Raw genomic sequence first — 22,705 nt, forward strand, 5'->3', positions numbered from 1 at the left:
GAAGAAAGAAAGGAAGGAAGGGAGGAGGGAGGGAAGGAAGGAAGGGAGGGAAGGAAGGAAGAAAGGAAGGAAGGGAGGGAGGGAAGGAAGGAAGGAAGAAAGGAAGGAAGGGAGGAGGGAGGGAAGGAAGGAAGGAAGGGAAGGGAGTGAGGGAAGGAAGGAAGGAAGAAAGGAAGGAAGGGAGGAGGGAGGGAAGGAAGGGAAGGGAGTGAGGGAAGGAAGGAAGGAAGAAAGGAAGAAAGAAAGGAAGGAAGGGAGGAGGGAGGGAAGAAAGGAAGGCTGCCCCCCGCCCCCCCCCGCTTTCGGCCCCCTTACCTGCTTCCAGGGCGGCGGAGAGTCCTGCGGCGGCGAGTCCTGCGGCGGCGGCCTCTCCGACGCTTCCCTGGCGTCCGCCGGGCCCGCGCGCGGGCGGGGAAGGCGGCGAGGGAGGGAGGGAGCTGCCGGCGCTGGCCTCTGGAGGCCTCTAGGGACCAGCGCCGGGCCTCTCCGCTACCGGCGCTGGCCTCTGGAGGCCTCCAGGGACCAGCGCCGGCTGCTCCGCGGCCTCTCCGCGGCCTCCGCTGGTCGCTGGGGGCCCTCCAGAGACTCTGGAAGGCCCCCAGCGACCAGCAGAGGCCGCGGAGAGGCCTTCGCTGGTCGGCGCTGGTCCTGGAAGGCCCTCCAGAGTCTCTGGAAGGCCTTCCGGGACCAGCGCCGGCTGCTCCGCGGCCTCTCCGCGGCCTCCGCTGGTCGCTGGGGGCCCTCCAGAGACTCTGGAAGGCCCCCAGCGACCAGCGGAGGCCGTGGAGAGGCCTTCGCTGGTCGGCGCTGGTCCCGGAAGGCCCTCCAGAGTCTCTGGAAGGCCTTCCGGGACCAGCGCCGGCTGCTCCGCGGCCTCTCCGCGGCCTCCGCTGCTCCCTGGAGGCCCTCCAGAGACTCTGGAGGGCCTCCAGGGACCAGCGGAGGCCGCGGAGAGGCCTTCGCTGGTCGGCGGTGGTCCCGGAAGGCCTTCCAGAGGCTCTGGAAGGCCTTCCGGGACCAGCGCCGGCTGCTCCGCGGCCTCTCCGCGGCCTCCGCTGGTCCCTGGAGGCCCTCCAGAGACTCTGGAGGGCTTCCAGCGACCAGCGGAGGCCGCGGAGAGGCCTCCGCCACCGCTGCCGGCCCCGCGCGCGGGCGGGGAAGGCGGCGAGGGAGGGAGCATCCCTGCGCAGGCGCAGGGACGCTCCCTCCCTCACTCGCCGCCTTCCCCGCTGGCGCCCGCGGCCCACCGCCTCCGGGGCTGGCTAAACCGGGACCTCTAAATGGTCCCGGTATAGCCAGCCCGGGAGGCGGGAATAGGGGGCCAGAACCGGTACATTCCAGGGCTCCCGGGACGGTCTGGCCACCCTAGAAACGTTGCAGGCTATGATAGACTTCTGAGAGATCTTGTGTAGAGCAGTGGCTTTCAAACTTTCTGCTGCCTAAGAATCCTTTCCCCATCAGTTTTCCTGCTGAGGGAACCCCTTCATAGCTGCCATGGAAGCCCAACAAACATCGCAAAAGATTCTGGAGAATCTTGTGGAGCACATAGGTCATGGAGACCATCAACCTGGCATGTTTTACATTGCTGATGTGCCCTATGAGTGGAGAGATTGTCCTAGGACATACACAACACTCTCTTGTGGCTGCACATTGCAAGAGGAGGTTAGCAGAAGCAGGACCGGATCTACATCTACATATACCCTACCCGGCCCTACTTTGTCCGTGTAAGTCCGGATCTATTGAAACCATTTCACATATTCTTTTGCACTGCCCTTTTTATGTAAGTATTCGTTGTCGATTTTTGGATCCTATTCTTCTAAATAAGATGGGTCTGGCTGATCCAGATAAGGTCCAGCTTGTTCTGAAGGATGTTACTCCTGACATAACTGTGAATACTGCCTTATTTCTGTACTGGGCCAAAAAGATTCGTCAAGACAAGGAACAGTCTTGTTGTTTCATTTAACTGTGATTTTATGTAATGGTGTTTTAATTCTGATGTACAGTATCTTAACCTATTTACTGTTTCTTAACCCATTGTTTCTTAACCTGTTTTTATATCCCGTTAAAGGTTGATTGATTGAAAAATACATGTTTTTTGAAGGGGGGCAAAATTAAAAAAATGACGCCCCCTTATGGCTCATTCTATCTTATGGTCCCATAGAATACAATGGACCCCATGCCCAATTTGGTGCCCCCCCCTCCGTCGATGCCCAGGGCAAGCACCCCCCTCTGCCCCCCCTAGATCCAGCCCTGAGCAGAAGTGGACCACTTGCAGGCGAGGAATTGTGCCTTCCATAACTGACTTTCACTGAGGAACTACTAAGTTTTTGAGGCACCCTGGGTTTCCCTAGAACAAAGAATGAAAAGACTATGAAAACACAGCAAACTTCTGAAAATAGATGCAGTAAATGTCACATTTTTAATTACTGACAGGTTTGTGTTCATCAAAACATCGTCTATCCTATTGGGAAGACTTGGGAGGAAGGCTGCACAGAGTGTACCTGCACAGACATGGAAGATTTTGTTACAGGACTTCGAATCACAGAATGTCTTAGGAAAGACTGCCACACAAATTGTCCACCGGTATGTATGGAAATAGGCCAAGATCAGTTCCATTTTGTTGTGTTAGCCCTTGGCTGTCCCTAAAAATGTGTAGTCAGTGGATGGTGACTATAATCCAGAGAGCAAAACCCAGTACAAATCTTAACCAATTGTAAATAACCTTTTAAAAAGCCCCTGTATTTATTTATTTATTTATTTTATTCGATTTTTAGCCCGCCCTTCCCATAGAACAGGCTCAGGGTGGGTTGCATCATAAAAACAGTAAAGGACTAGTTTAAAATATAAAATTAGACAGACTAAGATGGCAGATTCTGCCTTACAGATGTGACCTATTGTCCAGGTCCAGCAGATCTTGTAGTGCTGGGATGGAATGAGGCGGGGAGGCCGATAACAAGTGACACCCACTGCCTCAGCTGAAAGCCTGGTGAAAGAGCTCTGTTTTACATGCTCTGCAGAATTGAAGCTGATCCCACAGGGCCCAGAGCTCCAGGGAGAGCTCATTCCACCAGGCAGGGGCCAGGGCTGAAAAGGCCCTGGCCCTCGTCAAGGCCAGATGGACATCTCTGGGGCCATCCCTGTAAACTGTAAAGTTCAGAAGGCTACTGAAACCACTAAAAATGCTCATATCAAGCATCATGCCTCCATTTTTTTCTACCCTTGCACTAAATTTGGCTCAGTTTGTTCCACGTGAGTATTCCTGGCCCCAGCTCCACAGCAAGCCTTAAAAAAGGAAGCAGAGAAAGGCTTTTGCTTGGCAGCTTGAGTCACTGGCCCTTCCTTACAAGCCTAGGAGTGTTGGGAACTTTGATATGGACATGACCTCCCATCCAACTTATGTTGATCCAACTCCCCAATTGCAAGTCTTCTGGATCTGAAATGATAAAGAAATGTTATGGGGTGCTTAGAGATTCTATGAAGAGCCCCTTGGCACAGAGTGTTAAAGCTGCAGTACTGCAGTCCTAAGCTCTGGTCATGACCTGAGTTCGATCTCCGGTGGAAGCTGGGTTTTCAGGTAGCCGGCTCGAGGTTGACTCAGCCTTCCATCCTTCCGAGGTCAGTAAAATGAGTACTCAGCTTGCTGGGGGGGACGTAGATGACTGGGGAAGGCAATGGCAAACAACCCCGTAAAAAGTCTGCCGTGAAAACATTGTGAAAGCAACTTCACCCCAGAGTCGGAAATGACTGGTGCTAGCACAGGGGACCTTTCCTTTTTTTCCTAGAGATTCTAACTACTTCTCATTCTTCATATGAGTCTCAACAATAAACTGGCTGAGTTGGTTGGCTCTCATTTATCTGTTCTGCTAATGGTGGCCCCTTCTCCTAGTGCAAGGGGCTGTGTGTCAGCAGTTGGAGAAGAGCACCACTCCATGTGGAACAGATCCGTGGGATCCAAGCCACTGTTTTCTCCCATTTCCAGATGTGCTGTGCATGTAGTATGTGCGGGGACTCCAGCTCTGGCTTGGCTGGGCGTGGGAAAATTTTCCTTTATAATCTGCTTTCAGCCTAAGTCTTTTTCCATGGTTTCATTCCCCTTCAGACCACTGTGCGGAAGAGAACAACTCGGCTTGCACATTTTTCTCAGTTGTGTAATAAAACAAATTCGTTAATGCACTGTAAACCAGTGCAATATTAAAGGCTAACAGCCAGGTTATAAAATCTGACACCTTTTGCTCGACTAATATTAATAAACCAATTTTAGGTCTGGCTTCTGTTGTTGTCTCCGAGGCCAATTGCCGACTACAGATGAGTGTGTGTTCCAGACTCCCTGACTGCGTGTGTTCTAGCAGGTGATGAAAAAAAGGTTAAAATGTGACACCAAGACAGTTCCTTTAAAGGCAGTTTTGGATGCAGTCTATCTGCCAGATGAATTTAATAATGGACTTATTTACAATGTCTGCTTATTTCAGCACACAATTATGCTATTCCTATGCTCTGGTAAGATTTGTAATCGTTTGGTATTTAAAAAAAATTATTGTTACCTTGTGTTACTTTTTTTAAAAAAAACATCACAGTTTACTTTGTAAGCTGTCTTGAGCACTTCTCTGGAGAGGCAGCATAGATTTTGTTAAAAAACCAATCAATTACAATCCCTTGTAGCAGCGTTTTATTTTTCATTTATTTAGAAAAAGTATATGCCCTTCGTAATGTTATCCTTTATAACCATATTTGTATGATTCATTAGTAATGACTCCAACACCCATGGAAAAAACCCATATATGAACTGTTTTCCCTCCCAGTCTCTCTTTTTTTTAAATCAAATCTTGATCCAAATCTTAAAATATATTTTAAAATCCTGCTATGCTGAAAATGCAGTACAAGAAGTTTTGTGGCATAAAAAAATCTAGAAATCCAGGTGTGTGCATCCTCCTGCCGGGAACTCACTGAGCCACCCTGATTTTGCTCTTATCAGCAGACCCTCACGAACAGTATAGGGAAACAAAGTCAGGGGGTTGTCTATAGTGGGAGGAGGGAATTGGCAGAAATGGTTGATGCCTCTTTGACATTTGGAAGTGCCCTTCCATTGAAGGAACTGCCTGGTTGGCTATAAGCCCAGTAGTTTTACTATATCACCTATGCCTTAGGTACAGATTAGAGAGCCAGCATTTTGCTCAACAAAGGGCTGGTGTGTATGTTGCTCTCATAATGGGGCTGGCTGCATATAAACGAGTCTTCTTTGGTAAGGGTGGGATCCTAAAGGGAACTTTCTTCCATCATCTCTCTCCACAGGCAATGGAGGCTGGAGAAGGTACAGATACCCTGAAAGCTCAACCTCTCCCCCCCCCCCCCCCACCAGCCCAATTGAGGCTAAGGTCATCCTCCTTTCTGGCAGCTTGGATGAGCATAAAAACATAAGAGAAGCCGTGTTGGATCAGGCCAATGGCCAATCCAGTCCAACACTCTGTATCACACAGTGGCCAAAATACACACACACTGTGGCTAATAGCCACTGATGGATTTACACAACCCTTCTAATATAACTAAATGTGGGTGTGATAAGCATGGAATCCATCACAGATCAGTCATCTGATAATTTCACCACCTGGCTGACAACTGTAGTTTCAGCCCAGGCCTGGGACTTTTCTGTTGCTGCCCCACTGCTATGGAAGAGCAGATGAGGAAGGTACCTACCCTTGAGGCCTTCTGGTAAGACTATAAACCATAATTATTTACAAGAGTTTATGGAGCAATGTGAGTGGACTCTGAGTTACCTGTTTTTACAATTATCTGTCTTTAATGTGTTTTATTTGTTTGTCAGGGCTTTTTTGTAGAAAAATCTCAGAAGGAACTCATTTGCATATTAGGCCACATCCCCTGACATCACCATTGTTTCACACAGGGATTTTTAAAAGTAAAATCCCAGCAGGAACTCATTTGCATGTTAGGCCACACCCCCTGACACCAAACCAGCTGAAACTGCATTCTTCTGCGTTCCTACTCAGAAAAGGTCCTGGTGTTCTAACAGATTATTTTTGCACTGCTTCTGTTATTGCTTACTTTGAGTCATGGCTGCATCTTGAGGCATCTTGGCTGCTCTGAAGAAACAAGCAATTTCAAACTGCATCCAGAGACTTTACCAATGTGATAACCTTTCATGCCGCAGTTGCTGGGTCAGCCGCTAGGAGGCGTGAAGACTACACTTTAATGTCTCTGGGAGATTCTCCTCATGATTTCTACATGAATGTGTCCAGATCAAATTACTATAACAGAAAATGACAACTTCTAAGCCCTGCACAAAGAAAAGGACAACATTTTTATTTCTCAGCATGCTTTTAATTCATGCTTCCTGGGTGTGGTGAACCTGGGTGCATCACATAGCTGCTGCTAACACACAGGGTGCTATAGTTTTTATCATCCCCAATTAAATCATTATATGTTAATTGAGTAATATATTAATATTAATGATTAAATCATTAAACTAAATTAACTGTTGGCTGTTTTCCGTTCTTTTGGCTAGGGTTTTGCTTAGTGAAGCTAGAGAGTTCACACCACGTGTGTTGGAACACGATATATTAATAGCATTGAGAGAGTGGCCATGAAAGCTATCAATTTAATCTCCAATATTTCAGACTGACAGTTTTCTTTGAAGCAGCAGAGTTTCTCTTTCCCCAGATGTTCAGTCTGAGTGTAAAAGGGCTTGCCATTAGAAGTAATAAAGATCAAAAGTACATGAATTTTTAAGGAGGACTAGTGTTTGCCGGGAAGGAGAGTCCGTCTTGCAGAAAGGGTTTGTGTAAAAAGTAGTAGCTGGACATTGTCAGACCAGAAGGCATTTGTTTACTTATACCATGTCTTTCTCCCCAGTGTTAGTGTGAGCTAGCTCACAGTTTTTTAGCCTCTGTTTCACACATTCTTGTTTTAGTTCGGGAAGGATGGCCCCAGAGCAAATTAAATTTATGCAGTAGCCAAATCGCTTGTTCACAACTTTAATGCCAGTCGCTCACAAAGTAGAATTTTTGCTCACAAGACTCCACAGCTTAGAGGCAGCATTGATGGGGACCAAAAACATGTGGCACCAGTGCGGTCTAGCAGTCAGAGTATTGGACAAGGATCTGCGAAATGCAGGATTGAATCTCTCTTCTGCCACTGAAGCTCGCTGGGAGACCTTGGGTCAGTCACTTTTTCTCAGCTCATCCTGCCTACCTGAAGATAAAATGGAGGAGAAGAGAAAGAAGAAAGCCATTTGGGTCCCCACTGGGGATAAAGGCAGGGCATCACTGAACTTAAATATATCAATAAACCCAGCAAAAGCAAAACTCTTGCATTCATAGCATTTCAAGTACTGGATTTATTTCACATGTGTTTTCTCAGTCATCCATGCACCAACCATGGGTATTAGACCTGTATGGCAGAGAGACAACTGCGGGAACTGAGGCTCCCATTCTGAAGTTCATAGCTGTCATGGCATTTGAACCAAAGTTGCCCTGGTTCAAACTCTTGATACAGACTTCATTACTCTTTTTTTTTTTTTCAAAAAAAATGTCGAAAAGGTTTAAGCAGCAACAGATTTAAAATAATAACCATCCAAAAAGAGCCATACAGTCAGCTGTGTGAATCAAAAGAGCTTGCCTTGTTGTGTGAAGCAAGCAATGTGGTGGCTTGGTGGATCTCCTTGAGGACCCAGTTCCATACTGGGGAGTCCATCATCACCCTGGAAGGTTCAGACTTGGGCACTAATAGATGAAGAAGACGAAGATATTGGATTTATATCCCGCCCTCCACTCCGAAGAGTCTCAGAGCGGCTCACAATCTCCTTTACCTTCCTCCCCCACAACAGACACCCTGTGAGGTGGGTGGGGCTGGAGAGGGCTCTCACAGCAGCTGCCCTTTCAAGGACAACCTCTGCCAGAGCTATGGCTGACCCAAGGCCATGCCAGCAGGTGCAAGTGGAGGAGTGGAGAATCAAACCCGGTTCTCCCAGATAAGAGACCGCACACTTAACCACTACACCAAACTGGCTCTCCAACACCAAACTGACTCTCCAGTAATAGATGTCACTTAACATTTCATTCTGCCTTGGTGATCTATTAATGCTGTAAACATTTTTAGGTTTATTGCTGCTGGCCTATAATGACGATTTGTTATTTTCATAGTGTTATTCTATATTTGTATCCATCAACTGTTGGTTGGGTAGAGCATAAATATCTTAAAGAAATCTATGGGCTTTAGTCCATGTGTGAGCACATGCAATTGTATGTGCTGTCTTTTTCTCCCTTGCTCTCTCTCACACACAGATGCACATTATTACAGAAGTCCACAAATTTCTCAGTAGCCAGAATTTGTAGTTGTCACTGACTTGCCTCCTCTCTTAAGTAATTTATACCCAAGATGATGCACAACTGATAAAGGAAGGAGGAAAAATATAGCTGGGCTTCTCAGGAATGCAAATCGTGTGTCCATTATTAGATTCCAACAGGAATTCTGTGTACATCAAATTGAAAATTGTTAATCCTTCTAGTCTTTGCAAAATTAAGTTCCACGTCCTATCTTTTTTGCCATCTGTATTCTTTTTCCTCTCCCTTGCCCCAGGGACATCAGTATGTCAAAAAAGAAGGTGCATGCTGTGGGAAATGTCTCAAGACAATGTGCGATGAAGTAGCATTTTGGTCTCGAGGTGATGAAGATGTTCGTTGGCACCAAGTAAGTCACATTTTCATCAAGTTTACCATGTGGATGTGGTGTCAAGTTTTTCTTCTTAAAGAAAAAATCCAACATTACATTTCCATTTAATTTCAAACAAAATAAACAGGAGCATAATAAGATTTTATTCTAATGTAAGCTTTTGTGATCTAGAGCACACTTCTTCAGAAGTATGTGGTGTGTCCTAATGGGACAGATGCATGCAATATGAGGTTATGAAGAAACAAACTATAAGCATCAAGGTTAAAAGGCAGTGCAATGCAGGAAAGGCAATACCGTTATGCTAAATTCAGAAGTAACCAACAAGAGTACAGATTCAGATGGGCAGCCATGTAGTTCTGAAGCAGCAGAACAAAGTTTGAGAATGAGACCAGAGGCACCTTTAAGATCAACAAAGTTGTATTCAGGTATTAGGAATAAGGCCCATTGTAGAGAAAAATAGACATAAAGAGGCTCTGGGTGACTGCCTCCCCACCCTTGCTGTCTTCCCACCCACCCCAAGTGAAAGCATTCACTTCCCCCCACCTCAAGGGGAACTGATCTCAGCCATCTGGAGAGCAGTTGTAATTCTGAGTGATCTCCAGTCCTCACCTGGAGATTGGCAACAGTGGTTCCTATGGAGGAAATTTATGGTTTGGAGGGTGCAGTGTATGGCATTGTAGCTGTCTGATGTCCCACCCCTCCTCAAACCCCACTCTCTCCAGGCTCCACCCCTTAAATCTCCAAGAATTTTCTAATCTGGAGTTGGCAATACTATCTCCTTCCCTTTATCAGTCCCTCTGACATTAATCAACAGAGATATACAATGGCTTCCTACAAAGAAGGGTGTTATTTAAAGTGCTTTTACTGATCATGGACCCAACCTGGCCAGAGTTAAACCATTTTAAATCCCATTGACTTTAGTGGGGGAGCAATCAATGCATGCTTTCCATCGCTTTCCCCCTCCCTGCAGCCTCTACATAGGAAAAGGACAGTCTTTCTCCACAGTGTGTAAGTGGGGGTTGAAGTAGCTTACATCATCTCTTCCCCCCATTGATCTGGACAACAACCCTGTGAGGTAGGTTAGGATGAAAGTGTTTAACTGGACCAAAATCACCCAGTCAGCTTCTACAGCAAGATCCTGCATCTGGCAGACCCCACTCTGCAGCCCTCACTCCTATGCCCTCCTCAAAATCCATGACAAAATCTCCAGGAATTTCCCACCAACCTGGAATGGCAGCCCTAGTCAGAATTGGCTCCAATGAGTTCTTCCTCAGAGGCCGCTTAATGATAGCTTTCAGACCAAAACTTTATCCCTGATAATGTTGTTGGTCTTAAGCACAGGACTGCAATCTCTGTCTGCCTCTTGCTTTCCCTCCCTCTCTGTATCTGGTCTGCTGGTGCAGGATGCAGTTTTTCTCCCTGTCTCTGACTGTTTTTTTTCTAGTGGAAGATAGGGAGGAGCACTCAACCAATCAAGGGAAGGCTTTCTTTGGCTCTTTCCCTCCTCCTCCTTCAGCCAATCGAGGCTCATTCCCTCTTCCTCCCTCCCTCAGCCAATTGAGGGAAAGCTTTGTTTCTCTCCTCTGTGAAGCAGTGCAACAGGTGGCTCAGCCAATGGGAGAGTAGGGAGAGCCAGAAACTGCCAGAACCAAGGTTGGTTGCCGTTTACTGACAGAATCAGCTTGATTGGCAGGCAATAGCCATTTGGGCAGGAGAGAGGAGCAGACTCGACCAATGACACGCAAGCACTCTTGATTGATTGTTGGAGAGGCCAAAGGTTGATGCAACATAGTCCCAACCAATCAGGGTGTTCTGTTTGGCCACCACGAAAGGGCTTTTATTATAAAGGATAAGCTTTCTTGTGCGTGCACACTTCTTCAGATACGCTTAAATGGAAATTACTAGTCCATACACCACGAATCTCAATTTATTTCCTTCACTCTATCCCCCCACCCCCACCCCCTTGAACTAAATCCAAACAAGTGGTAACCATATAAACTAAGCTTGTTATTCCTTTGGTCCTTGAATCTGTCAAACAGCTTCATTATGCTGCATGCTAATTTACTGCTCACTCTCTACCTATATGTATGGACTGATGATTTCCATTTCATTGTATCTGAAGAAGTATGCATGCACACGAAAGCTTATACCTTGAATAAAACTTTGTTCATCTTAAAAGTGCCAGTGAATTCACACTTTTCTCAAGAAGAGTACAGAAACCGTTCACAACAGGAATAATTTCTCTTCAGTTTTGCTAAATGCCTGGAAAAAAGCAAAGGAGTTCCAGATTTACTGAGACGACAAAAACGTAATGATTCCAAAGGCTGCTTTATTTTCACATTTTGTGTGTGTCTTTAAATTGTTACCCATTGTGTATTTTGCAATGGGGATGTCAGAAATTTGAAAACATTAATCGATAGAGAAAACATTAATCAACAGTAGCTTCCTACAAAGAAGTGTGTTTTATTTTAAGGTGCTTTTACTGATCCTGGGCCCAACCAGGCTAGAGTTAAACCATTTAAATCCCACTGGCTTCAGTGGGAGGGCAATCAATGCATGTTTTAACTCTATTATTAAAATCAGTGGAACTTTTAAAAGGCTTAACTTTGTCTGGATTATGCCTCAAAGTACTACATCTGTCTGTAGAGTATCATTTCATTTCCTCCCCCTTCAGTTTACAGCATTGTTATTCTTGAGAATTCAGCACACTTCATGGATTTCAACAATAATGATTTCTCTCTTTTTTTTCCTGTGTGAAACTACTTTAAAACGAGCATCCACGTGCTTTTCAGTTATCTTCCATGCTGAAATGCAATTTGATTTAATGAGGTGGTTAACGAGCTTGCACAGCTTGTAACATACTGAGCCCTGAGTGTGTCCACAGTCCTTAATCCAAGTTTGATAGCTGATAGAAAGTCATGATACAAATGCTTTATTTTATCCTTTTCTGTCCTCAGTCACTGGTAGCCAAACAATGTACCCATTGATGTTTGGAAACTGAGTACACAAGTTTGGGGAGATTTGGAAATGAATTACACTCTCCCAAGATATGAAACACTATCTTGATTCTAATTAGGACCAGATTAACGGATGTGTGTTGGTGTACTTCTGCCACAGAGTTTAGCTGCGCTACTTTTCATCTGGCTAATAGAGACTTTAAAAAAATTCAGGGGGTCGGAGGGTCATCTGTGTCTAACACCTGCTGTTTGTTTAAAGAGTTCCAGACAGATCTGGCATCTTCTGCAGATCTGGCATCTTCTCCTCAAGTGATTAGTGCTTGTGATGTTCACCTACTCTTGCTTGCTGTTCTGGGAAGAATTTCAGGTTGCTTTGCAGTAAAGGGCAAGGAAGGGAAGGAGGTGTTTTTGTTTTGTTTTTCTCCCACAGCTCTGGAGCAGCAAAAACGGCCATGCAATGTGGCTTTACTTGCACCTCTTAAGGAAGGAGCAGTGTCTCTCTCTCTCATGGAATCTTCCCTTCATAGGTCGGCTCAGAGTGGCAGTCCCCCTTGAACCCATGTGTCATCAGAGAGTGCGTCCGCGTGAACGAGGAAGTCTTTGTTCAGGATAAGAACATCTCCTGTGTGCAGATGGAGCCTCCCAGTTGCCCGTTGGGAACAGAGCTACACTGTGACAGAAAGACAGGCTGCTGTCCCTCATGCCATTGTGGTAAACAAGTAGAATGAGTCCAACAAAAACTGGGAGACAATATTTCTGTGCTGGCATCTGATTTCTAGAATCATAGAATCGCAGAGTTGGAAGGGGCTATACAGGCCATCTAGTCCAACCCCTTGCTCAGTGCAGGATGAGCCTAGAGCATCCCTGGCAAGGGTTTGTCCAGCTGCTGCTTAAAGACTGCCAGTGAGACGGAACTCATCATCTCTCTAGATAGCTGATTCCACTATTGAACAACTCTTACTGTAAAAAAGTTTCTCCTAATATCCAGTTGGTACCTTCCCACCTTTAATTTAAACCCATAATTGCAAGGCCTCTCCTCTGCTGCTCACAGGAACAGCTCCCTGCCCTCCTCTGACAGCCCTTCAAATACTGTTCGGGTTGGGTCTGAGTAGGCCCCCAGAAGGAATCTCTGTAGGGGTCCCAAATTAGCTCTCAACCCCTCTAGCGATCCTAGTGCCACCATCTTTATAGTGATTCTAATGGAGCCCATATTTTCTCTTACAGATCCTGTGAATGGCTGTGTTTTCAATGGCACCATTATTGGGGTAAGAAAATAGCTCATCAGCTATTTAAAGGATCTCCCATGTGGGAATCAAAGGGATCCAAGTAGAATTTTAAAAATCAGTTTTCAATATATCTGCTTTGAAATTAGTACACCTCAGATCTCTAACAATGAGAAGGCTGTGAACAAACAAAAAAGTGAAAATTTTGAGGAGGTTGTTAAAAATAATAATACAGCAGCAGTAAGCTTGCTCCAATTTTTTGAGCTAGGAGATAACTCTAAAAAATGCCTTTTTAAACTCTGGGAGTTCTTCTAGAAAGCTTGAAAAAACAAAGCTGATTCTCTGAAACAAAAAGTTCACTCACCATTGAATATAAAACGTGAAAACATAAACATTAAGAGAGGACCAACTTATACTATGTTACTTCTATGGTTTGAAGTCATCATATATCTGTAGTGACTTCTTCATATGCCAGATCTGAAAAAGGAATATTTTAAACATTCTGGCTTCGAGTTGAAATTAGGTAGACATTTTTTTCACAGTCCCATCATTGTCTTCTATGGGGATCCTTCCTTCCTTCCTTCTTCCCTCTTAAAGCAACAAAGGAACTGGGGGGAGGTGTTTCTAATGTTTTTATTTTCCTCCAAGGAAAGAATATCTATAAGAAATGATACAGCTATATGTTGAATTCCCACAAAATCATTACAAGGATTCCTCAGATGATGCATGAGAAGATACTGGGTTACAGCATAAGTTTTTAAATTAAAAAGTATTAAACAGGTACCTTTGAAGAAGATATATATATATGCAGGATGAGGTATGCAGGATGAGGACTGCACTGAGAAGGAGAATCTGGCAAGATTGCCTCTATTCCCTCTTGTACCAGGGGAAACCCATGGAGGACAGGTCTGTCTGATTTACTGGGCAGGATCTGAAGCAATGGTCCCCACCTTTTTGAGTCTGTGGAATTTTATCACAGGGTGGTGGTAACAACCACAAAATGGCTGCCATGGGAAGCAGAACTAGCCATTAAATGGCTACTGCAGGAGGTGGAGCTAGCCATTATAAAGGCAGGGAGGTTATGCTTAACTCTAAAAGTAACTTTTCAACATTTTGGGCAGAAGCTCTGCTTAACTTGGAGACTTTTTAAATGAACATACTGTTTAAAAACATTTTCTTAACTACGCACAGCTTCTCTTCAGTTACCCAGTGAAGATTCTTGTTCTGTGGTGGCAGCTGCTGTCAAAGCAGTGGGTTTTTAAAAAAAAAAAACCCACACAGCTGATAAGAACCCCAGTGGCCAGTAAGAAATCCTGCTAGGCATAAACCCCATCTGGACCTATCCACTCTCTAAAAACAGTTGATGGACCTCAGGAAAGGTGTCAACTGGTGTCCTGTTGGGGAGCCCTGGCCTAATGAAACTTCTTTCTTTTCAAAAGCAAGGGGGGTACCTTTGGGGTCCCAGTTGCAGGTGGGAGTAGTGGAGAAGATTGTGGGTCTCCTAATCAGGTTGAGCACTGTGAGAAGCAAGATTCCAGGCTGACAAACTTTTGGTCTGATCCAGTAGGGCTCTTTTTCAGTCCTTATTGCTGCTGTTATTGCAGAAGACTGAAGAGCAGCTTGCCATATGGGATGCTTTTGTGTAATATCACTTTCCTCATTCAAGTTTATCCATCAATACTCTCTTTTAAACTACTTTTAATCTATATTTGTGATACATTTACCATTCCTCCAGATTTCCTTTCTATGTGTGTGTGTGTGTACAGTAATCTTTACTTTATATAAAATATAATCTCCAAATACATAGTATGAGATCTTTGCCCAGGTTGAAATATGTATTTCTGTTTAACCACATTTCATTTTCAGTTCAAGGAGAATACCCCCCACTCTTCTTTCCTCACCTCGGCTTCTTGGCCCCTGCTAACTTATTCATTGAACAATTCCTCGTTTGGAGTCTCCTGCAGCAACTATATTCCTGTGGCCACTTCCCCCTGCCTTAATCCTTTTACATTTCCACCTTGTATCCAGTTACCAGCTTTATCCTTCCATAGTTTGACTTGACGACATTCATTCTGCAGCTCTGAGCTGTGCTGTAGACTTCTAACCAGGTGGCTTGACTTACCAACTGGAATCCTCTTGTAACTGTCATCTGGTTTCCCAGGCCTGTATTGAGCGGAGCGTTCAAGGCAGACACAGGCACTCTTTGGCTTGATACTTTTATGGGTTGTGTTGGCTAACAGTGTGTTAGCAGATGTTGATAGGGCCTTGTAAGGGTGTATTCATAGGTGTATTTGACAGTCATTTTCCTCTTCTTAAAAATTCATTCATTATATTTTTACCAATTCCTCCATAGTAATCTACTTGTTAACGGAGCTTTCCAGGACTGGTCCCTGTAGAAATAATATAAACTTTTGATCCAGATGGGAACTTTCCCAAACATGTGGGGTATTACCGGTATCTGTGTGTTTGATTCTGGCATTCAGCTAAAGCACGCCGTCCAAATTTCCTTTTCTAAATACATGATTCCAACTTAAAGAATGGCAAACCACTGAATTCAATACTGCAGACATTATTCCCAGCCAGTGAGGATTTAGGTATTGCGATTTTCTGTGGAAACTTGGGACCAATGAATTAGGAAAGGGATTGCTGTAGCACAACACATTACAAAGCCTTTGTAGAAATCAATAAATCCCATCTATGTGATTTTCCCCTCTTCAGCATTAGGCATTTGTGTAAAGGAAATCTGGATCCAAAAGACCAGCAAAACTTTAAAAAAAAATTTCAGTAACTGACATGTGCCCCTTTCCACATGTGCAAAATCTCATTGATCTTCAGCAGGTAGGTCATGGCTCAGAATTGGAAAGAGAAAAGGAGACAGAGGGATCCTGAGGAGAGGAAGGAGAGGAGAAAGATGGCAGAGAAAGGGGGAGAAGAGGAAAAAGAATGCAGGAAGGACAAAGAGAGATGTGGGGAAAGAAGGGGAAAGACACAGCAAGAACTAGGTTGTATATATTTAGTGAGAGACTCGTGAAGAGATTTTACTTTTTTACTGAATAGCACTGGAAGCACTGGTGCATAACTGAATCAAAACAGCAGGAAGTGAAGTGAGAGTTAATTCTCTCCATTACATAGACACAGACACCCTCCCTCCTATGTTGCTGTTTGCACAGCTAGGTGAAAAATACATATCCTTGCACTTTTTCTGCCATAGGGCTAGTAGCTGTGGTGTGTGTATGTGTGGGTGTGATTTAGATTGGAGGAAAAGATGCCAGGAGGAATCTCCCCTTCCAACTGCACCACCACTTGGATCTAATTTAGAATCTCCCCATTAGCTGCTTTTAAGGGAAAATGTTGGAAGATTTGATCCTGCTAATATGTAGATGGACTCAGAGAGAGAGAAAGAGAGAGGGATGTAGAAGGAGGACAGAGGAAGTAACTACGGGGTGGGGGGGGGAAGACTTTTGAAAATCTTTTTTCCCTATTTATTTAAGGCCAAATCTACATGTTACATAGAGTCATGACTTGCAGTAATGCAAAAGTTAGTTCTGAATTCTTTTCTGTTTTAAGCTGTTAAACAACCATTGTACATATAATAGAGTGGATCCTGCCCCTGTCCTACCACCCCACTGAGCAAAGTTTATCCATTCATTAATTATGTGGTTCTTCCACTGGAGAAAGAGCCGCTTGAATGGGAGGAAGGCTGTTTAGCTGGAGGAAGGTTCCTCAGAGGATGGTTGGGTTCACCCCGTGTGTCATTTGGGTTGAGGACAAATGGTGTAAAGTGGATCCTTCTGTGATTCAGTGTTGCCTAGACAGGTCGGGGGCTTAGAGAGATTGAAGGCCCCTTTGTTGTTGTTCAGTCACACAGCCGAGTCCAACACTTTGCAACCCCATGGACCAAGTCAAACCGGGCCCTCCTGTCTTCCACCATCCTCCGAAGTTCGCTCAAATTCATGTTAGTTACATCAGTAACGCTGTCCAGCCATCTCATCTTTTGCCGTCCCCTTTTTCTTTTCCCTTCTGTCTTTCCCAGCATCAGGGTCTTCTCCAGTGAATTCTCCCATCTCATTTGGTGGCCAAAGTATTTGAGCTTCAGCTTCAGCATCTGACCTTCCATGGAACAGTCAGGGTTGATTTGAAAATCAGCTCTAGACTATAGTTGCTCATAGACTATAAGCAGGGAAATAGTACATTCTTAAAGAAACAAAGAGGCACAAAAGCTGTGTTGATAATATTTGCCTGGTGGGCTGGAGAGAAGTTAGAAGTCAGCACCATTTGAGATAGGAATGACCAGGCCTTGAATTCAGCAGGAGCTCATAGGAGCGCAGCTCCTGAACCGTTCTGAGGGTTCCCCCTCATCCTCCCCTCAGACCTACCTTGTCCATTGAATAGTAGGTGCAGCTGCATAACAATCCCTGGATGAGCTCCACCACCTATTTTTCTACAAAATGACCCCTGGGAATGACCATGCAGCCTTTTAACATCTGAGTCTTCATTTTGCCTTTTGGCTGCTGGGTGGCACTGGCATTTCATTTCTCAGCCATTACATCATGATCTTTTTGCTCGACCTGCAAAAGATGGATAAGGGCCTCAAATCAAATTAAATATGGAAGTGTTTGCACTTGGCTTGTTCAGGAAAAGCAAGTTGGAGGCTGTACAGTTTAATTTTGTTCATCTGGTGGAAAATGGCCCGTTTTAGATGTATTTGATGAGGAACAGTCATCACTCTAAATTGCAAACTTGTTCTGATCTTCCAGCCAGGGAAAAGTGTGTTACTGGATCAGTGCACCAGCTGCACATGCAACCTACAAAGGGGACTGGTTTCGAAATACAAATTGACGTGTGAAAAAACTACCTGTGAACCTTGCCCCACGGTAAGAGAGAATGTTATGGCTGACCAGCCCTACTCGCGCTTTTGATTGTCTGGGATCTGTTCCAAACTGTGCTGTATGCAGTACTTTGTGCTCACACCTCTGTTAGAAGACACGTATTTGTCTTCATAAATCGTGCCAAAAATCATGAAGACATGCACCATGTCTCTTATATCATTAGGAGTCAATCATATCACACATATGATGCGATGCCTTGGATTGTATGAATCGTTTCCATACCAGTTCCAGATATAAAGGGCCTTTGCTGTAAATAATAAAATTTCACACAGCTTTCAAAGAGTATTCAAAGGCTATAATGGTATCTTTTTTTGATTGGTTGATTATAAATCAGAGTCTAGGCGTTACTAAATGTTGCATGGCAGTGAATCCAGATATACATGCCCATGCTCAATAGAAAACTGCAGCAAACCCTGGACCCATCAGAAAATGTATTATTCTAAGCATGGGCTTTTCTTTTGCACTCTGCAAACTTCATGTATGCTTTAAAAAAAAAAAACCCTTAGCCATAAACATTAAGATGTAATTTAGAAGAGTCAATATCAGACCCTGAGCATTGCACATAGCAAGTCACAGATTCAGTCTCCAGCATCTCCAGTTAAAAGATCTAAGGCAGTATGAGGATGGGAAAGATTTGTGTCACACAGCAGGGGCCTAGGAGGGCCTTCTGCTGGCTGCCACCGCTCTGGTAAGGGTCTGCATGGGAGGGCCCAGAGCACCCAACCACCCTTGTCTTTCCTTTTTGGCAGGAAAAAGTCCAGCAGGAACTCATTTGCATATTAGGGCACACCCCTTGACATCACCGTTGTTTCACACGGGGCTTTTTTGTAGAAAAAGCCCAGCAGGAACTCATTTGCATATTAGGGCACATCCCCTGGTGCCAAGCCAGCTGGAACTGCATTCCTGCTCAAAAAAACCCTTGCTTATTGGTAAATACCTCTTAACCATGACCAAGGAGCTGTGAGGACCCAGGCAGCATAACAACAAAAAGAAGTTTATTATTAGCACTCTAAAACAATAAGTGGGCAATAAACATTTAGATTGGTGCAAATAAAGAGAAGCCCTGACGCGTTTAGCTAGACATTCCCTTCCTCTAATACCAAACTCACCCCTAGGGCCCAGTCTTCAAAGCAGCCATTTTCTTTAGGGGAACTAATCTCTGCAGTTTGGAGATCAGTTGGAATTCTGGGAGATCTCCAGGCCCCACCTGGCGGGCAGCAATCCTGTCTGACTCAGCATATGGTAGCTTCATACATTGCCCTCAGATACATTGTTTTAGAATCCCCTCCAGAAATACTTAGATTTTTTTTTTTGTGGCTGGCCCGACTGAAATATGATCTAATGATCATAAAGAAGCCAGATTTCCCTTGCTTAAGTTCACATCACAACACTGGAAACCCTAAACTGTTGTTTCCACATGCAAATAAAAAGCCCCTTTTAACATTCTGGCTTTCTCATACTTCACTAGCGGAAGTTTCCAAACCGTTTTCAAAGACAACCCCACAATGAATGTGTAACATTAGACTGACATGGCTGTTCCCACGGCTTGTGTGGTTAAGGCCTCTAGATCTACAATTTCTATGATTAGTTTGAGCTGCTCAACCAGCCTAACCTGGCAAAAAAGTATCTAAAAGCATGGGAGAAACAGTGTTACTCTGTGGCACCTGTTAGGCTAAGGCCCAATGGAAGGAACAGCACAGCAGTCTTCTGGCCACCACCTTCTAGTTTGATTGATCACTGTTAGATGGCCCAGAAGGTGCCATGGCTGATGGTACTGAAATCCCCAGAGAGGTCCAAAAGCATCTGGACTCTTGCACTTTTCTACTACATTGGTACTTTTGAGGAAAGGCATTTCTATGGAAGGTTCTTGGCTTTGGATTGAGACAGATCTGTGTCGGATCATGCCCAAACTTCCGTGCACATGGGTCCAAACTAAAATGGGTACAAGAAGGCCCAGTGTCTATGCCCACTCCATTTTTAGGATTCATTTTTCCACTACTGAGAGCCAGTCTAGTGTAGTGGTTAAGTGTGCAGACTCTTTTCTGGGAGAACCAGGTTTGATTCCCCACTCCTACACATGCAACTGCTGGAGTAACCTTGAGCCAATCAACTCAGAGCTGTTCTGCTCAAGAGCAGTTCTTGGAGAGCTCTCTCAGCCCCACCTACCTCACAAGGTGTCTATTGTGGGTAAGGGAAGGGAAAGGAGATTGTAAACCACTCTGAGACTATGAGTGAAGGGCAGGGTATAAATCCAATCTCTTCTCTTCTTCTATGTCCATTGCACATGATCTCCATGTGCCTTAGTTGATGTTACACTTTGCTACCGAATGCAAAAGAAGGACACTTGCTCTGTTTGAAAAATTAATAAAACTTCCCAGCAATCTACCATCAGCCCAAACAGAAGGTCCTTAATGATAATAGTAGCAATAATTTGAGCCAATTCTCAGCTTATCTCAGTTTATAGTGTGTGTGTGATCTTCATATCACTATACAGATACTAGGCTACCATTTACATAAAAGTTATGTTTCTTATGGAGCTCCAATGTTCATGTTTTTAGTACTGTCAGCTTGTCAGGGCATCTAGAGGCAGCATCATTATTAACCTGGTAACGAAGGTTAAGGATGTTCAGATGAGCCATCTTAACCCCAGCATCAGCATCTCCAAAGAGAGGTGCCCCATTGGCCCGAGCACATCTCACAAGACTCTCTTAACAACATGCATACTGCTTTACAGATGTTTTAGTTGAGAGAACTTCATGTTAAAACATACTAAATTGCAAACTAGGACGGTGTGGTTGTATTTCTACATATGAGCTTATTTTCTGTGTTAGTTCCAAGGTTGCAATCAGAGTAATGGTTGATTTTCTTTCATTGCAGAATTACAGAACAGAAAATGTCCCTGGCTCCTGCTGTGGTAAATGCTTGCCAACAGTGTGCGCTATAAGGCTGAGGGATAGGACCATACGGTACTTGAAGGTCAGCTGATTTCATACGTCTGTCTCTGAACTGGTGTGTTTCTCCCTCTACCACCAGTTCAACATTTTTTCAGTGTTAATGTTGAATTCTTTCAATTCTTTCTTTCAAATGGCTAGCTTTGAAGTTATTTCTATCTTTTTATGGCACAAAAGCATCCAGTTGCACACTTCTGCAACATAAAAACAAAGGAAGAAGAACCACCTTTGAAATTAATTCTTGACATGTTGAAAAAGAGTTATGTTTAAAGTCTATTTTTTGTGTATATTTTATCGTGTTGATGTGAAAAAATGCATTCTTTTGTAAAGTCAAAATGAGAAAATACTTAGAAGGCCTTCTTAAGAGAACCAGTACGGTGTAGTGGTTAGAGCAGCAGACTGTAATCCGGAAAGTCAGGTTTGCTTCCCACTCCTCCTCCACATGAAGCCTGCTGAGTGACCTTGGGCCAGTCATAGTTTTGTGAAAACTCTCTCAGCCCCACCTGCCTCACAAGGCGTCTTTTGAGGGGAGAGGAAGGGAAGGTGATTATAAGCCACCCTAAGACTCCTTTGGTTAGTGAAGGGTGGGGTATAGGCTTACCAATCCCCATGTTCCCAGCGGGAGTTCTTCCACTTTCTCAGGCTCCTCCCTGCCCCCAGTCAGCTAGCCGGCGGGGGGAAGCCCCACCCCCAGAGGACCATGTGCCTTTCCACCTCCGGAGGCTCCAGTCTCCAATTGAAAGGCCTCCTCTTGGGGTGGGGTGTCTGTGTTACTTGGAAGAAGTTGGCTGCAACTCGTGAGTAGAGAGACCAAGCCCTCACTTCAGAGTCACCAGAAAGGTAGGGGGAGGAGAACGTCTGCTGAGCACGTCATTATTCCCTATGTGGAGATCGATTTTCATAGGGTATAATGAGAAATTGATCTGGAGGTTTCGGGGGCTCTGGGGGAGCTGTTTTTTGAGGTAGAGGCACCAAATTTTCAGTATAGTATTTAGTGCCTCTCCCCAAAGTACCCCCCAAGTTTCAAAACGATTGGACCATGGGGTCCAATTCTATGAGCCCCAAAAGAAGGTGTCCCTATCCTTCATTATTTCTTATGGAAGGAAGACATTTTAAAAGGTATGGTGTCCCTTTAAATGTGATGGCCAGAACTCCCTTGGAGTTCAATTATGCTTGTCACACCCTTGTTCCTGGCTCCACCCCAAAGTCTCCTGGCTCCACCCCCAAAGTTCCCAGATATTTCTTGAATTGGACTTGGTTTATACCCTAGTGGGGTATAAACCAATTCTCAAGATGGCACAGGAAAAAGAATATTGTGACATCTCAGGGCTCCATTTAACAAGTCTTGTTCCTTCCTGAGGTGGTACAGAGGCTTAGGCAGAGGCCTGGTCAGAGCCCTTGAGCCTAAGGTTGCCAGTGCTGGGTTGGGAAATTCCTGTAGATGTGAGGGTGGAGCCTGGGGAGAACAGGATTTGAGGAGGGGTGGGACCATAATGCCATAGTGTCCATCATCCAAAGTAGCCATTTTCTCTGGGGGAACTGATCTCTCTAGGCTGGGGATTAGCTGCAGTCCCAGAGGATATCTAGGCCTCAGCTTAAATGGCAATCCCACTTGAGCCACATGTGGAACTTCTGATGTAGTGCCCACATACACCCACCACGTTCTGTCATGGCGGCTTCCGATCATTCTCAAGACTTTCACTCAACCATCTTTTGGGACTAGACTTGCGTTTAAATTTTTGTCTCCTATTCACAGTCAGGTAGGAGAATGTTGGAGCTCAGTGATCTGTCTCTGCATCTAGAGATCTGCATATTACATAAGACAGAGTGGTGCTCCAGAAATATCCCACCTTTTTCTTCAGACGAGTTCAACCTTGCACAAGATCTCAAGAACTGCATGTAGCTTTGTTTTGTCTCATACTTCAGTTAAAAAAAAGAAAAGGAATGGACTACACTGGATTCACCCAGGGCTTTGGATTTACATTAGACATGTTTCTGATTTT

The 22,705-nt window shown here is 44.7% G+C and overlaps 1 protein-coding gene across 1 annotated transcript in view; it reads left to right on the plus strand.

Annotated features, from left to right (window-relative positions):
* VWF (von Willebrand factor) overlaps window positions 1-22,705 on the plus strand; it is a 190,299-nt gene that overhangs the window by 151,564 nt on the left and 16,030 nt on the right. The window contains exons 42-47 of the mRNA XM_060253812.1: window positions 2,434-2,583; window positions 8,590-8,700; window positions 12,167-12,350; window positions 12,864-12,904; window positions 17,620-17,736; window positions 20,629-20,727. Coding sequence (XP_060109795.1) covers window positions 2,434-2,583; window positions 8,590-8,700; window positions 12,167-12,350; window positions 12,864-12,904; window positions 17,620-17,736; window positions 20,629-20,727 — 702 coding nt within the window. The remainder of the gene's footprint in view (window positions 1-2,433; window positions 2,584-8,589; window positions 8,701-12,166; window positions 12,351-12,863; window positions 12,905-17,619; window positions 17,737-20,628; window positions 20,728-22,705) is intronic.

This window comes from Heteronotia binoei, chromosome 14 (assembly GCF_032191835.1).
Source record: "Heteronotia binoei isolate CCM8104 ecotype False Entrance Well chromosome 14, APGP_CSIRO_Hbin_v1, whole genome shotgun sequence".
In the NCBI taxonomy this organism is placed as follows: domain Eukaryota; kingdom Metazoa; phylum Chordata; class Lepidosauria; order Squamata; family Gekkonidae; genus Heteronotia; species Heteronotia binoei.